Below are 10745 nucleotides of genomic sequence, written 5' to 3' on the forward strand. Positions count from 1 at the left end.
AATGGTAACCGTTAGGTAAAGGAAATTGAATATTAAATTTTGAACTCGAATCTTAATTAAAGAATCTTAATTTGAGAATCTTAATTAGAGGTTTGGGGCATATGTAGTTACTGGAAATGTTGAGGACACGAATGACGTCAATACGAGTGCACAAAGGGGGGAAATGGTTTTCAAGCGATCGAATACAGTACAAAGTTGATATCATGAATGCTTTAATTTACACTTCGGATAATCAATTGTAGTAGATTATCAAATATATGACATTCATCCATAACCCTATGTCACCTACCAGGGCCTGGAAGTCTAATTTGGATATTGTATGCGGCTTAAAAACTTATCGTTAATCGATGTTTCCCGAACGCCAGCAAATTTTAAATCCATCCAGGTTGACACTGAAAACACTGCCTCATTTAAATAAAATTCAAAGGGATCTAACAGTAAGACTGACTAGTTACTACCTATGTGCCTATGTACCTATGTTGCTGTCTATTCTCTCAACAAATCCCTCGGTATCGGTTAATATAATCTTTGTGATTTCTTTGCTGTAATCAAATGCGTTCCCTCCACTTACACAGTAACTGAAAGACATTTGTTATGCCCAAAACGCAATGCGTACTTAACCATCAAATGCAGAACTGTATGGCGCATTCAACGTCATTTCTACTCTAACACATTTCTGCACACGGGTTATGTTTTTTTCGTGAGAATGAGATTTTTTGCCTCTGTTCTCTCAAAGTTGGTATTTAAAACGAGTGCGTTTTGCAGGTGTTGGGTTTGCACTGTCTTACGGACCAAGCATTGGAGTGGTTGGACAGTGGTTTGAAAATTGCTGCGCGCTGGACAACGGAATCGCTGTGGCTGGGTCCAGTGTGGGTCAGTTTTTAACCCCACCTCAGGTCAGGTAAAGGTCCATCACACTTGACAGTGAAAATATATTATATGCGTATCATTTTGACCAGTTCCTGCATTGCTACATCCGAATTCAACACAGTAAGGATCAATTCATTTGAACCGTGCAAGTCAAAAGATAAGAAAGGTAAACTAAAATGGACAACTTTCTTTGCCTTTATCATCGCTTTCTACTGGAAGAAATTATAGGAAAATTTACAACAGTTATTGGTTGTTCTGTTGACATAAAAGCCTGTCCAGGTTGAGCACGATTGAAAACAGTGTGTAAAAACGGTGTTCTGTGTTTAAAAAGAATCATGTGACATATATAAATTGGATATATCCTTTCAGATTTTAAATAGACGAATATTCATTCCGGGGAGCATTTCTTATCCTTGGTGGTCTGTCTCTACACATCACTGTAGCGGACAGAAAATACGTGTGGACAGAAAATATACGTCAAGTGATACTTGTAGCCATTCTGTTGAGAAGACCACTCCGTGCGTTAAACAATTAAGCAGAGGAAATGCCCAGAGTTCCAGTGAGGTTGCGTATATACAGCATGACATGGAGAATTGTGAGAAGACACCGTCATACTTGACGTTTAAACTTTGGAAGTCAGAGACACGATCAAGATTTTCGGAAAGGAAAAATAAAGTTCCTATTTTTGATTTCAGTTATTGTTTGATTTTGCATTTGTTTTGTTGTTTTTTACAAGCATTTGGGTCAGTTAAGTTATACTCAACAGTTCATATTTATGCCAGCTGCTTCCAAAAGCATCGGGATCGTATCGATTGATGGCGTCCGCGGTGGTGGCGTCCATCGCAGGGGTTGGCGATCGAATTGCAAGAAGATCTGAAATCTTTTTTGTAAAGTCAAAATTGAATTTGAACTTAACAGGTAAAACTTTCTTTTAGCAGACAGTGTTATCCGTTTTTTTCCCATTGAATCTACCGTGTTTATTGTATGTTCCGAATGGATACACCTGCATGTTATGGACCCATCTTTTTCTCTAGCTATTCCTTCCTTGACTGAGAATAGTCCTAGCTGAATATTTTGGTTATTAGATGATTTAATGTAAAAAGATCATATACACAAATCTTTGGTTTAGCAGTTGATTTATAAATTTAAAGGCAAAACCATTTGAAAAATAAAGATTCAAATGTTTCAGGAATGATAGCGGACACAGTTGGAAACTATGTCTAGATTTACCGTATTTGCAAAGCTGCATTGTTCGTGGCTTACTGTCTTGACTTTCTATTAGTACGTACTTTGCACAGAAGAAAGACAGCTGTCTAGATTTACCGTATTTGCGGAGCTGCATTGTTCGTGGCTTACTGTCTAGACGTTCTATTAGTACGTACTTTGCACAGACGAAAGACAATTGCCTCATATGCCAATTGTGAATACTAAGATGCTTCAAATATACCAGATTCAGTGGGGAATGAATGACGAGAGTTAGGTTTGAACATATCTGAATCTTGAAACACTTATATTTTAAAAAATAAGCCCTCTAAAAGACATGACAGGCGCATTAAACTTTATATAGCGAATGTAAATAATAATAAAATAAAGGAAGTTTAAACGCTTTCTGGTAGCATATATCAAAGACTTCTGACAAAGTAACGATTTATAAACCTGCCCTTGAGATCTAATATGGTCCAAATGGGCACACCATTTCCTTAGGCTCCTCCTTTTTAAATCACAGTTGTAGCATAAGAACCATTCTAAATTTAAATTTCTTGACGTACTTTGTAGCACATGTATCGATAGACACTAGCACTTTTCAATCATTACGGTAAAATGAATTTAGAACATGTTGTTGATTTTTTTTAAAAAATTGGATGGAATGTACAGTGTATCTTGGAGACTAGGGGTAAATTTCAGGGATTTATTTTTAATATTTACAATCCATGTAAGTGATTCAAATCCAATCGCCTTTGCTAAAAAATAATTAGAACAGATAATCGTCTGGAACAGATAATCGCCTGTATAAGATGTGCAAGTCCATCGCCATGTTATAAAACCTATAATTTACCGCCAACATTGTCTGACGTTTAATTGCTTATTTATTTGTATTTTTATGATCAATATTTTTCTATTGAAAACAGTCGCTGACTCGTGATCCGTAAAAAAAATCCAATTTTTAAATTAAAAAAAAATAACACTGCGATCATCTTTCCTATTACGCTTAATGAAATTTGGTACAAAAAATCTCCAATTATATACGTTGATGATTATAGGAGCCTGATCCTTTCTTCAGAAAAACCTGTGAAAATAACACTAGGTAAAACATATTTCAATATAAAAACCACATAACGCTTGGATCACGTTTAAACCCCGTACTTATTTCGCCACACACCCAGTAGTGTTAGACGTCTAGGGACACTGATAATCCCGCCTGAGTAAATACATACATCTTATCTAATTGATGTACTCATTTAAAGATACGGAGGGATAAAGAGGGAACTTCACCACTTTCCAAAGGACAGGGTCCAAGAGGCACCTTAAGAGGAAAGAGAAGTATTGGCATTAGACAAGGCGTTTCCGATGGACCAAGTGGACAAGGGGTGGGCATGGATGTGTGTTTTAGGTACAGTGATATTACTTCCAGAGTAAAGTATCTTCGTGAAACTGTCATTTTGATATTCCCAACAAAAAGGAGCCGCTCAGAGCGAGCTAGTACGCACTTACTCATTCTGAACGATCCCTAAGTTTGCAATCTCATAAACGAAATGTTCACTTTATATTGAACTTGACCCATTAACACAAATGTATGTATATATGTGTTTTTTCCTTGGCCTGTCTAAAAAACAGTCCAAGTGCCCTGATATGTTATCGATGACTGTTTGTTTTCCTATTTACACCGTTGTCAATAGGCCCTCTATCATAGAGTCTATGTACAGAGTGCTCGATACATGTGCCCAATTTGATTGTTTTTAATTTTAAAATGGGTGCCTTCTTGTAAAAAAGTGAAAATCAGATAACAAAGAAATTAGAATCACATGAATGTGTTGATCTGGTCAGAAAATTACTATTACGTTCATTTTTTTTTTTTTCAGTTTTGTCCTTCCTTGTCTCAGTAATCTTTTTTTGAACTGAAGACATCATTTTCTACATATGCCCCTCTATATCGGATCACAATGTTTATTTATTAATATAACCACCTTTAATAGATTTATAAAAATGTTTCAAAGAACAACAAATTTAATAAGATAAAAGTGAATAAAATGAAATACATTAAATTACATACGCAAAAGAAAATTAATTTGAATAATTTTAAAAGTAGTCCCATAAGCCTTTATTCCTCCACTTGTCTGTTCTGACATCTGGGACTATTGATTAAAAAGCTCAACTACAAGACCTGATGGTTTTCTTGAGCATTGGCTATGATACATGTATATCGTGTTGCTCAGACACAAAATTAGATTAATAACAGAGGAGATGAGCCTTTTTAGCAGGATCCCTTTCACCACAGAGTGATTTTAATCATGAGCCAGTTAATATTTTAAAACCTTACGACAAAGTGAGTCAATGTTCATAGCCCCACAGAACAGCGATTTCACCAATTTAAGGACAGTACAGAGAGTTTTGGAAATATCTAAAGCTTTTTTTTTTTAAATCTGACAGAGACCTGGCGAAAACATTCATAAACCTGGTGACAAGTTTGTTTTGTAGCTTGTCCAGCTAGTTCTTTCAGGTGTATCTGAGACGTACAAATTGAGTAATTCCATTGGTCATGGCCGGCGACACTAATGGTCGCCATGTATAGGACTTAAAGCCTATTGGGTCTAATGGTGGATGACACACACCATACGACAGCACTTTATAACAACGGCTTTCCATCTATCTTATAGGGGAGACCGGGGCTAGTTGGACCCCGGGGTAAGTTGGCCCCCCGTCAATTTATGAAAAAGTAACTACGAGGTAAAAAATTAGGTCACATACTCTTGTAAAGTGACCGTAGCCTAAAATGCTAAGGAAGTATCGGACGTTAAAAAGTTTTACTTAAGCGGTGAGTCCAAATAAACGATTTTTGCACCTAAAAGTAATTTTGATTATCAGAATTAAAATTCTGTTTTCAAAGGCTTTTGATCGAATATAATATATGTATAGGGCATCAAACTGAAGCTCATTGTTTCAAGTTTCACTGAGATATATCATCGTTGCTCATTCTAGCAACATAAATGGTTGCCATCCTTTAAAATAAAAAAGGTGCACCCGGGGCTAGTTGGCCCCCTAGACTCGGGGCAAGTTGGACCCTCATATTACCCACAATCCTTTGCGCGCAACGCTGTTTGAAATAAACAAGTTGGTGAAATTGACAAAGCTTGCCGGTGTTTACCGTCTGATTGATTTCATTAAATTTGCTCTCTGGTGTCTTTTCAAAAATTTATATTAGAAATGTTCTGTTGATTGTATGTATTAAAAAGTAAATCCATTGAACTTTCCTTAGAAAAACATTTATTTTGCCTTAATTCATTTTAAGGGGATTCCCTTTGTATTTATAGTGTTATATGTGGTCCCAAGGGGATTTTCCAACCCTCCCTAGCTAGAGATCATTGTTGAAACAAATTCAATGGTCTAAAACTGTATTTGTTACTTTCTTTTAAAACGAAAATTTATTATTCGTTTTCATTCATTAAAAACCTGCTTTATACCATTATTAATTTTTTCTTAATTAAAACAAAACAAATTTTATTGATAGATATTTTGGTTCTTGCAACACGTACCCCCCCCTACAACGTGACGTACGGAAACCTCAATAAATCTGCCTAATTTGAACTATTTATTCATCAAAGACTCTAAAAAATCAATTTAATAAATTAAAAATGTATAAAAATGTATTTCAAGGCGTTTACATGGGATATATGCTTCATTTTTGTATAGGGGGGCCAACTTGCCCCGACCCTGGGGCCAACTTGCCCCGTGGCGGGGCAAGTTGGCCCCCTTGACGTCAACTGCGTCTTTTGTCAAATTGTGAGCCATCTGGCATTATATTTGAAAAATAATGACGTTGCATACGTAGCTTAGTTCATGGGGCTTACTTTGAAACCGATTTTGTTACTCTAACCTATTCCTAGTTGGCTCTACAAGGCGAAAAGTGTCTAACTGGGCCAACTAGCCCCGGTCTCCCCTACGTAAAATTATTTAGACCAAATGTCATTTTTCCACGGCCTGGCACAATTGTCGCAAACATCGACTAAAACTTGAGGTCCTGGCACAGTTGTTGCAAAGACTGTGACATCGTTCGCATAGCCCAGGCTGTTATAAGTAGCGTCTCCAAATTCGACTCCCACGATAACATGTGAAAGGGTGTGAAATAAGTCATCTATTAAAACGTTTCTAAAAAGAACACAGGGGACAGAACACTTCTGTCTAGTCCGATGTGAAGTGCTGAAGGTTTCACTGAATGTTCCATTCCATCTGACAGTGGCTTTTAGAGGATCATTGAGCCTTTTTCAGATATGACCCATAAGTCTATAAGGTGTCCCTCGATATCGTTTCAAACCATTTCCATTTTCACGAGTGTAATTTTTGTTTGTAGATTTTGCTGAAAGAAGATTAAACGAATAAATATTGAAGACGGTTAACCACACGTAATGTGCCAAATATTCATAAATCGTCAGTAAAAAGCATAACTCTTCGTCCTTTCGGCACAATTTATACATTTTAACCAATAGGAAGGCCTATTGTCGGTAGTAAGGCTAGTTTGACCTTGGCGTTCTTCAGGGGTTCGGTTTGGTTGTATAAGAGTACTCACTTGCGCTCTACTAGCTTCACTGTGATAGTAACGCCAAGGTCACGAGAGAGTGGTCGTCAATTTGGCTGTTCCTATTGGCTGGCCAACTCGCCACGTTGATAGAAAAAAAAGAGTTCCAGTCTCAATGTTCGGATCATGGCATATTGGCAAGAAATATGAAGTTAACGGACCCATACGTAATTACTTTGGGACATTTGGATTTCATAACACTCCCAATAATTTACACTCGCAAAAATGGAATAGCATGCTCATTTTTAAACGTATTTTCCGGTCAGACCTTAGGAATAAATGTGAGTCTGGCATGTCCTCATTATGTAATAAAACAATGCCATATTGAATCAAAACACTTCTCTGCACCCAGACGGCAGATGGCAAGTGCTCATTAGTAAAATCACACACATCGTCATTTATTCAGACAGGCATGTTTTCAGACAGGCATATTATCCATGTTCTTTGGGAATGTTCTTGGAACACCCTAACCAAACTGTATTACACATACTGATAGGGCTTTTATAGACCCGTTGCCAATGCGTAAAAACTGTTCAACATTTGTTCAGTAATCTGAATCTCAGGGTGATCCAGCTGGGATAACATTTCACTAATGATTACACGATCTTTCAGGCTGCTTCATGATGCATGTATGTGTAATGGGCACCTTCAAATCTATAGGCGTTTTAATTGTTGAAATCCTGGCTGTATTCGATGCCAACACCAGCATAGTTGCCTGGATACCGGCTATAATGGCGGGACTGGTCTGTGTTATCAGTAAGTGATCTTTTCACAAGCCAAGAACACCAACTATTTGCCTTCTACATCTATATCTTAAACATCTGGAAAAATACATTTTACCAAGAGAAAACTTTTGTATTCGTATTCATGTACAGTACAGTATATGTTTCCTTGAACGTGACACTTGCCTTTTCCCTATGTTTATTATTGTTTACAAGTTGAAACCCAACGAAAAGAAAATCCCGAAATATAGTGTTACTTGAAGGATGAACATGAAATTAAAATAAAAAACCAATGAGCTGGTTGAATAATATATTTGATCTTAGTTAGAAATTATTGAAATCGCAGATATAACATTCTGTTGGAATTTTCCATCATTATAGCAAGAGTGAAAATAATTAGGCATATTTTTTTCAGAATAGTGATATTAACTTTTATTCTTTAAGAAATTGTTAACACGTTTGGAAATATCTTAAAGTCACCTTTTTGTCTAAATATTTCTATTTTCTTGAGGTCCTTTGGCAAACGGATTAGCGGCACGTTTTGGTGGTCGTCCAGTAGTTATGACAGGCGGAGTGTTATACTCCCTCGGCTATATTCTTGGATTCTTCGCACAAACTGTGGAATACCTTTTTGGGGCATTTGCCCTTGTATCAGGTAAGGAAAACCTCTGGACAAGTTTGTTTATGTCAATTAACCGGGTGATGTTTTTTTCATGAAGATGTTTCTGTTTTACTTTTGTTCTCACATTGTTTGTATTTCAACTCGTGCTTCAATGTTTATTACGTCAATTATGCCTGCTCCAACCGCGTTTCAATCAACCGCGATCCGATTTTTTTTTTTTTTTTGGCTTTAAATTACGTACCCCAGATTATGAGAGTTGCTTCACATCATTGCCAAAAAAAAAAAAAAAAAAAAAATACAAGAAGATGCAAAATTAAAAAATAATACTTGGGATTGTTTTGTGTTTGCCATATATTTTGTAGGTGTTGGGTTTGCACTCTCTTACGGACCAAGCATTCCAAAAAAGAATACAGGAAGAAGCAAGCTTTTTAGATAATATTTAGGATTGTTTTGTGTTTGCTATATGTTTTTGCAGGTGTTGGGTTTGCACTGTCTTACGGACCAAGCATTGGAGTGGTTGGACAGTGGTTTGAAAAACGCCGCGCACTTGCCAATGGAATCGCTGTGGCTGGGTCCAGTGTGGGTCAGTTTGTAATCCCACCTTTGGTCAGGTAAAGGTTCCTATCATTTCTCTGACTAGTGAATATATATATGTTAAGCATATCATTGCAGACCGGTTCACTCATTATTACATCCAAATTCAACAAATTGAGGATCCTTTCATATTCAGAATAAGGGAATCATAGCCACGACAGGTGGTAATACTCATATTATAATAGAACAGCAACAATATTTGCCTCTTATTATTGCTTTGCAGATTTTTAATAGACGAATATTCATTCCGGGGAGCATTCCTTATCCTTGGTGGACTGTCTCTACACATCACTGTAGCAGGAGCTTTGTACAGACCAATGAAACACGTGGACATAAAATATACGTCAAGTGATACCAGTAGCCATTCTGTTGAAAAGACCACTCAATGCGTTAAAAAGTTAAGCGATGAAATGTCCGATGAATTAAACTGTGGCACATACGAGAGGGGCATGGTGTTACAACCCATGGCGAGCACTGAACAGCAAGATGAAACATCCCTTCGTGTTTGTGAAATGCGTGCATCTCACCCTGTTGATGACGTCATACATAACACGGGAAATTATGAGAATAGACCGCCATACTTGACACTTGAGCCTTGCAAGCCACTGACACAATCAAATTCTTCGGAAAAGAAAAAGAAAGTACCTATATTTGATTTCAGTTTATTGTTAGATTTCACATTTGTGCTGTTATTTTTTACCAACGTTTTCGGTCAGTTTAGTTATACTAATCAATTTATATTCATGCCAGCCGCTGCTAAAAGCATCGGGGTGGATGTCATGGCGTCAGCGATGTTGGTGTCCATCGCAGGAGGTAGCGATCTGATTGGTCGAATTGTTATTGGCGTCATCACAGACTACCGCTTTATGGGAAGCTGTCAGATAATGGGGATAACTTTACTGGCCGGTGCTGCAGCCTCAATCGGGGGATCGTTTGCAACGACCTTTGCAGGTTTAATTTGCAGCATTCAGTACATTAAGTTATAATAGACCACCTCTTGTATCAGTAAGTAAATAATTGCCTTCAACATTATCAGACTCATGTGGTGACACCTTTCCACAAATTATCTTATCAATCGTAAGTAATGAAAATAACATTGTGAGAACTTTATCTTATTATTTTAAAAGTGAAGAGCTACATTTTAAATTCAGGATTTGGCGTGTACGCATCACTGTATGGATTACTCGGGGGTGCATTTATTGCCCTGTATCCCGTGACAATGGCCGAAGTTCTTGGAGTGGGTAGGCTGAACCACGCCTTAGGCCTCGTCCTTCTTGGCACGATCGTTGGCTCTCTTGGCGGACCACCAACCATGGGTAAGGTGTTAAACTTCTGGCAAAGTCAAATATAAATTTGAAAAATGTTGCCTGTTGTTTTTTTTCATTGAATATACCGTGTTTAATTGAAATCCTTCATGTTTTAAATCTGTACATGCTATTATATTATAATATGTACTTGTACATGTATTATTATAATATAATAGCATGGGAACCGTTCAATATTTCGATTATCAATTGTTTTAATTGGAAAGAATATTCCTTTTTAGTGAAAGGCAAACCATTTGAAAAATAAAGATTCAAATGTTTCAGGAATGGTTGCGGACACTGTAGGAAACTATGCCTGGATTTACCGTATATTTGGAGCTGCAATGTTCGTAGCTTCCTGTCTAGACTTTCTGTTGGTACGTACTTTGCACAAGCGAAAGAGTGTTGCCGCACATACCGGTTGTGTTAACTGAGATGATTCACATATGATTCAGTGGAAAATAAATCACGGTTAGATCCTTTTTCTTGAAATGCTTACAATCAAACACAGAGTACCGAAAAGACAATAAAGATAAGTTAAACTGTTATGTAACAAAAATTAAACGATAATGAAATAGTGGGAGTTAAAACAATTCCCTTAATCGGTACATATAAAACCTGCTGTTGGATTTAAATGTTTTCCAAATGAGCACTTCTTTTCGCTACTGTTTTTTTTTTAATTTATTATTTTTTTTCAATAGAGCATAGAAACTCTTACTATAATTTTGCGACATTGTAGTATAAACTAGTCAATTTCACTCGTGACGGTAAAAATGAAATGGGTTTACAAATCATAATTTCCTCAACAACTTTTTATTGGAAGTAGGTCTACCTTTGTAATT

General features: G+C 36.8%; 1 protein-coding gene across 1 annotated transcript; it reads left to right on the forward strand.

The window, feature by feature from the left end:
- The first annotated feature begins 3327 nt into the window (after positions 1–3327).
- LOC106154645 (monocarboxylate transporter 12) lies at positions 3328–10385 on the forward strand. The gene is made up of 7 exons (XM_087009821.1): positions 3328–3481; positions 7274–7417; positions 7895–8038; positions 8481–8616; positions 8823–9550; positions 9751–9915; positions 10189–10385. The coding sequence occupies exons 1-7, from the start codon at positions 3439–3441 to the stop codon at positions 10335–10337; spliced, it is 1509 nt and encodes a 502-aa protein (XP_086865947.1). The 5' UTR covers positions 3328–3438; the 3' UTR covers positions 10338–10385.
- Positions 10386–10745: the final 360 nt, after the last annotated feature.

The sequence above is a fragment of the Lingula anatina genome, chromosome 3 (assembly GCF_051362555.1).
Source record: "Lingula anatina isolate TDL-2025a chromosome 3, LinAna3.0, whole genome shotgun sequence".
Classification (NCBI taxonomy): domain Eukaryota; kingdom Metazoa; phylum Brachiopoda; class Lingulata; order Lingulida; family Lingulidae; genus Lingula; species Lingula anatina.